Raw genomic sequence first — 7,068 nt, 5'->3', positions numbered from 1 at the left:
AAAAAAAAAAGACAAAAAGGAAAAAAAAAAAAAAAAAAAAAAAAACACTGGCTCTTAAAGTTCCACTCAGAAGTGACACATGTCCTTTGCTCAGATTTCAGGCAAAGCAAGTCACATAAGTAATTGCAGAATCTACTCCAAAGAAAGTACTAGTTTAAGTAGTAATGTAGTTCTCACCAGAAAAAAATGTACCATAAATCTGTAATTATTTTGCCTGAATTCCCTTGGTTCCCTACTTCACTTCACAAGTGAAAAGCAGAAACCTAAAAGCAGAAACATATTGCACAAATGAGGAGTCAAAAACTGAGACAAAGGTATGCGGTTGCAAAATGGCCATTTATTGCCTACAGGGGAAGGAAAGGGAGGGAGAGAAGGGGAAGTACACAGGTGCAAGGAAACAAGCATATATTTAGCCCTATACATCATGTGTGAGCAGTACCCAATCTCCAAAATGGAAAAAAGTATTTTGTCATCTGACATAGTAGTTAAGGTTCTTAAGCACCTCCCTTCTGAGCTGCCACAAGATTTAAAAGGCAGGACTGCTTTGTTTAGTCAATGTTCATATTAATGAAAAAATACTACCACCCAACTGTGTCCTTTTGCACGCACATTTTGTACAGTGTCTACTGTGAAAAACATCTCAGCTGAGCAGTTTGGTCAAGATTCAAACTCATCAACTGTTTAATAAATAGAAAAATAAAGCAGCTGGTGATTTTGTCAGAGAGAATGTGTTCAGTAAGAGTAAAACCACTTTCTCCGGGGAAAGTGGAAATGTTCATCCTCCTCAAAATATTCCAAGTATTCCTATTGAACTCTATACCTCAGCTTCTCCTGGATGAAAGAATTGTTTGCATTTGGACAACTGTACGAATGCCCGTAGTGCACTTCTCAGTGCTGCTGGTGTTTAAGAAATTTGCCACTCACAACACTGAACAGTTCCAGATCCAGTGTGCAGTAACACAGCCATCCAAACCCCTCTCCCCCAAAAGTTGGCAGAGCACCGCTCAGGAATTTCACAGGTAAGGGAATATATTTTTAGCAAGTTAAGCACAGAGAAAGAACAGTACAGTTTCTGAATAAATACAAAGCCAGATACTGCATCACTTACTGCATCAAAATTGAAACAAGTAGCAGGATACTAAGTCTGTTCAAAAAGAAGCAAAGCCATTGTTTGACACGTCAACACTGAGCCAATCTTGTGAGTTCAGATAATTTACATATAACAAATTGATAGCTTGAAAGAAAACACATCAGTAATTTGAAATTAACGCAAAACTGAAACGAGCAAGAAAGGACCACTTCAGAGAGAGCTACCATGATTCTTATGGTTTAGAGTTAAGTGACACACAAACAGGGAAATTACCTAAATTAAGGGAGATTGTTATAACAAAAATAACTACTTACAGGTGCCAAACTATGCCTTCTGAAAGATTCTGAAAGCTGCACATACCGTGCTACCATGCCAAGAGTCATATCACTTGGCATTTGCATACCCTTTTCATAATGTTATTTCTGATGACATACTTCTAATTTCAGCTCAATACAACATATGATGTGCCACAAAAAATTAACATTTAATAGTCAGAAATGTCTATTTCATATGCTTTGAAAGTGAGAGCTATTTTACTTAAAAATATTCCATTACTTCAACGCTATGTTTGCTGAATGAAAACTTCAACACACTTTTTTTCCTTTGGTTCCAAGAATAACGCAAGTCTAACCAAACTTATGTCAAAAGAAATTACTAACTAGGTTAATAAAGCTTGCTTCTCTTGGTATCTCCCTATTTCTTGTTGTGGAACTTGTGATTTAACATAGAAGTTTACATAAAGAAGGTATTTTGTTAAAACAAGAAATACGCATGCTGTCCCTTACCACCTTCCTTTTGTGTTCAGAACATCTTGCAGTAGAGATATAAGGGTTTTTCTTTTTCCCCTTAAGCTTTTAGGTGACACATAAAATAAAAATGGGCATATCACTTTATAAAGTGAAAGATGCTCTTGGGATCTTTCTTAAACAGATTATAATTTTGGTAAAAGGCCAGCTTAAAGATGTACTGATTTACTTATGTTTGAATTTAAATTTGGTGATTATGATGCTATTACATAATTAAAATTGCTCAAAGCAACCATAAGCATAAAAGTTCTCATCTGTCTACAAATTCAAAACTTTAGTTGAAGTTCTTGGCTTAGAAAAATAATTCTAACTTCCCCAATTAATTTGTCTGTCTACAATTCACAGAGTTCTACAAACATAATACAATTCAAAAGGAAAGGGGTAAACACATCTACACATTAGAAAGTTAATTTTTTCTGAAGAGGAGGGCAGGTGGGAGAAAGAGAAAGAGAATACTTTACAAATGTGAGAATTCACATTTCTGTCAAAATATATGTATAAATACTATTTTGAAAATGTGCCATAGTCTTCACTTGCAATAAAACCATTATCATAGGAAAAACTAAAGTTTTCTGTGACAAAAGCAACTGATTGGTCAGTATATTTTGCAAAGCTGTTAAAAATATCTCAGGAACTCAGAATATAAAAGCTTAGAATGAAATAAATATTAGAATTGTCAATTTTTATTGCTAGAAAATCTAGCCTTGCATTAGGAATGACAAACCATATGCCTCTGGTTCCTTCAAAGAACATATTTAACCTATTTTTCCTTGTGCTTTCTCTACTCTTTGCCATTTGATATCAAAAGTACAAATGGCATTAGTGATTTTTAGAAATTCTTGGAAATGCAAATACAAACTTAAATTTTTATCCATTTAACAATATATACTTAGGAGGCAGAAGTTTTAAATGGAACACAACGTTTGCCCATGTTCCAGTTTTAATGTACCACATCCTCAATTCTAAAACATTTTACCATAGAATCAAGTGATATGAGCCTTACAAATCTTTCAACTTTCTCCCTTGCTCTTCTGTGAATTTATATAATTTTAAGACACCAAAAAATAGGGGCATATAAGAGCTTTATATTTCTGCAAACTACAAAACTAAAATACAGTGGCTTCTTTAATACATTCACACAGGATGCTTATTAGTAAAATTAAATATCTGCCTAAGAATATCAGAAAAGTAATTTGAAAAGAAAGCTTGGAACAAGGCAAATGGGAGAGGGGAAAAAGCTGGTCTCAGAACCCATTGTGCCATACCTGACTTTAACATGTGATATTCAAACAAACGTTCACACACCTTGTACATCAAAGAAATAAAACAAAAATATTCAGCTATGTCATACAAAATTTTTTTTTTTACATAAAACATCATAAATCTTGAACAGATTTACTATATCTCAATTCTAAAAAGTTGCCTATAGAATGGTGCTGGGATTCTGATCTCTGCTTGCTTTTAGGCAGTGCTGTTGCTTAAAAGTTGACACCAGGCACAATATTTTAAAACAAAGTTAACGAGCAAGGAGCAGTAAGTGGATTTGAGCCTTTCCCAGATGTCAGTCCTGAGGATGCTGCAATATTCCCCATCAAAGTGTGTAAAGCTATGAGGCAGATACCAATGCCTGAGAAAGTGGGTGACTTGACATGCAGGATTTGAGCCTTTCCCAGATGTCAGTCCTGAGGATGCTGCAATATTCCCCACCAAAGTGTGTAAAGCTATGAGGCAGATACCAATGCCTGAGAAAGTGGGTGACTTGACATGCACTTGTATGACTGTTACAATGGCAAACAGTGGTTTTCCCTTCCTCAAACAACACTGTTTTAATAAATTTAAAGAACAATCCAGTTCTTTGACAATGACATCATATTTAACAGTTTTAAAAAAATAATACATCACAATCCAAAAATGCCTAAATTTTCTTTTATCTTCAGATAAAATATGCAGCATAAAGCTTTTTAACTTAATTCTGAGAACTAGAAAGTATATTAGCATATATATTTTACTTTCATTGAATTTATACCATATGTCATTCACCTCTTCCTTTTGGCTTCTCACTGCCAAAGTTCCAAATGGCATGAGTTTTAACAAGACAATGCTGAGGACAGCAGCATTTCTGATCATCTGAATTGGCAGCTCAGAACAGATACCACTCCTTTTACAGAGGGAACATAGGGTGAAGGGTGTGTGAAATTCGGGCAATGGGCAAAAGGGAAACCGTGCACATGAAATTTGGGTTACCATGCCCCAAGTGTGGGTACCACCTAAAACATAACACAATTACCTACTTCAACAAAGCTACTACTAACATTACTAAAACCACATTAAAAATACACAGGATAATGAAGGGTTTGAAAGAGTGCATTTGGAAGCAGAGAGAACCCAATTACACACCTTCCTGCAACAGAGTGCCTTGATCATACACAAAATAAACTTAAGCTGTTTACAATGTTTCCCAATTTTTTTTTATTTTTTCCCTCTACATTTAACTATTTAAAAAGTTTTTTATTAATAAATGGGCTCCTCTGTGGTTCATATACAATCATAAGTGAACTTTAAATTCCATTTTATACAAACATCTCAAAAAATATTGGGAGTGAAGTATGGTAAGAAATATTGCTCACATTGCTAATAAACATGCGTGTATGAAAGGAGGAAAGTATTTTGTTAGTGCATATACCTCCAGAGCAGAAAACCCACCCAAAAGATCTAAAATAAAACATACAGTAGCTGATTACAAAAAAAGGTAATGTCCACAAAATTAAGTTTTTCATGCTATTCTACTTTCCAGTACTATGCTTCACGTAATCAATTTGAATGGCTAGATGCTGGATGCTTGAGGTATATAAGAAGGAATACCTGCACGTTGAGGAAAATCTGTCATCTTTAAGGGTTTCTTTTTATTTTACTCTTGTACTTTAACATTTCTAAAAGAATATTTTATTTACATCAAACTTCACTGAACTACAATGACATTCCAATTACAGTAGATGACAAACAATGCCTCTATCACTAGGCACTTTTAAAAGGGAGTTTAGGGTTTACAGAACCCTTCTGATGCAATCCCACATAGATATTACATCATCCCACCACCCTCATCCCACTAAAATTACCCTTCAGGGGAAATATTATCTTATATAGCCTGATTAATTTACTACGGGAGAAATTAGTACAAAACGACCAAAGAAAATCCATCAGTTAAGACTAATAAAACAGCCTAAGATGTCAAGTTTGAAAGAGACAAATTGTATATATTTAAAACTAATAAAATTAAATAATTTAAATTTGACCTGTACTTTATATATTAGTGAGACACAAATATAGGCTATTTTCTTTTAAAATTTCATTCACATAATGGAAAATTTGTTTATTAAAAATATCACATTTTGAGACTAGAAACAGTAAAGTGCATGAAAAGTTTAAAATATAAATTTCAGAAAACTCTTATAGCAGCAAAAAAGCAGAATAAAGAAAAACTTAAAAACACAGACACAACCTTTTCCTGTTACTGTGCCATAATTAACATCAAGTAGCCGACCAATTTTTTCCCCCAGAAAATGGTATTATGTTCACTGCCTCTTGAGTCACAGATTTTCCACCTGGCCCCTCTTGGGCAAAAAAAAAAATAATTAAAAAATGATTCCAACATATCTAAAGGCATCCAACAGTTGGGAACAAAACTGGCAGCTTCTACCTGACAGAAATTCAACCCTGACAGACAATGGTAACAAAGATTAAAAGCATATGGTGGCCATTTGGCAGCTAGAGTCAGGAAAAATGATCCAAGGTTTTTAACTACTGCCCCAAATTTGTTCTTTCCCCCCTCAAAATCCATTCCATTGTGACCTCAAAAAAACCAAAACAAACAGCGACTTAACCTACTTTGGGAAACACATGAAATGTGTGTATGGCTTTCCCCTTCTGAAACTTTGATCAGTGTCTTTTTATTGGTTTTTTTTTTTTAATGTTTGACTGTAACAGCAAAAATGATAAAGATCATATAATATCTGTTTTTCCAGCACAACCAGACAGAAAAGAAGCGTGGATAGGAACAATGAAAAACACTAGACACTAATTTTGTGGTCATCCTCAACATACCAAATTCTATTTTCAAAATATGTGGCAGTATAATTTAGCTGTTGTTTTCCTTTTCAGAAAATTGGAGAGACAGGCTTAGAATTAATACTTCTAATAAAGTTATAACTAAGAAGGGGACAAAAAAACAGAGCGAGTCCTCAAAAAACAAAAAACAAAAATAACTACTGTTAGGCAAACAAACTCATGTGCTGTTAAATATTTGATTTTGAAAACATATTGTGCAACCATCATTAATTTCTCAAATTTTCTTATTATGGCTAGATACTATATTATAGTTTATGTACAGATCAAGCAAATTTAAGTGCTTTGTTAATGTGCAAATGACTTGGGGAGCCAAAAGTCAGTTTGTCATAAAGGAAAACAGAAATTCAAGAAAGTTTTCCCTGCAAAGACATGCCATCACTCACTTTAAAATCTTATATATATAGTTTTTAAAAACTGCCTTTTACAAAAATGGTTGGCTTATTTGAAACTGTTCAAAAGAAAGTATCTGTTCTGCAAAAACAAATACACTGTTGTTGGGCCTCAAATTGGTGATTTATCAATTATCAATGCTGACTCCTAATGTAATATGAAGAAGATCCAATTTAAAAACATGTTAAACTAAAACTTTGAAAAGAGTAATACTTTGGTTCCAGCCCTAGTGCCAAATGATATCAATATGCACAAAAATATACAAAGTCTTATAGCAAACACATAATGAAAGGAACCTGAAGAAGCAGCTTAAAAGCCATACTTCACTCCTACATACTTTGATTTACAACTGTACAGGTCCATAGCAACTGATCCCCGTCTTGACGGGGCAGTACTCCACTACCTCCGATTAGGCAAGTGAACACCATTGACAAGAGGCAGGAGCGGAGGGTGGAGTTCAAGTTGTGTTAACAGTGAGAAGTGGTCTGAAGGGATGTGAGGGTGTGGACACCCAGTGATGTTGTTCTCAACCAGCCATTGAGGATCTAAAGGCCCCAGGACACCAAGCACGTTCATATGAGTCTTGGAATAGAAAATGTAGTCAATCACACCCTGGAAAGAGATTGGAGATTGGGAAAAAGAAAAATATATGTTTAG

General features: G+C 34.4%; 1 protein-coding gene and 1 long non-coding RNA gene across 2 annotated transcripts in view; both read right to left on the bottom strand.

The window, feature by feature from the left end:
* Window positions 1-1,339: 1,339 nt before the first annotated feature.
* On the bottom strand, window positions 1,340-5,551 carry LOC103599811. The gene is made up of 2 exons (XR_551324.1): window positions 3,639-5,551; window positions 1,340-3,523 (listed from the first exon to the last, which is right to left on the bottom strand). It is a non-coding gene; the product is annotated as an uncharacterized LOC103599811 (long non-coding RNA).
* Window positions 5,552-5,827: 276 nt separating this feature from the next.
* The window catches only part of CNOT6L (CCR4-NOT transcription complex, subunit 6-like), a 58,205-nt gene continuing 56,964 nt past the window's right edge, over window positions 5,828-7,068 (bottom strand). The window contains exon 10 of the mRNA XM_008583982.1: window positions 5,828-7,023. Within this exon, the coding sequence (XP_008582204.1) occupies window positions 6,811-7,023 (213 nt within the window). The 3' untranslated portion in view covers window positions 5,828-6,810. The remainder of the gene's footprint in view (window positions 7,024-7,068) is intronic.

The sequence above is a fragment of the Galeopterus variegatus genome, unplaced genomic scaffold (genome assembly GCF_000696425.1).
Source record: "Galeopterus variegatus unplaced genomic scaffold, G_variegatus-3.0.2 Scaffold3112, whole genome shotgun sequence".
Taxonomy (NCBI): domain Eukaryota; kingdom Metazoa; phylum Chordata; class Mammalia; order Dermoptera; family Cynocephalidae; genus Galeopterus; species Galeopterus variegatus.
Note: the sequence above shows the minus strand (reverse complement) of the source record. Positions and strands in the feature narration are given on the sequence as shown.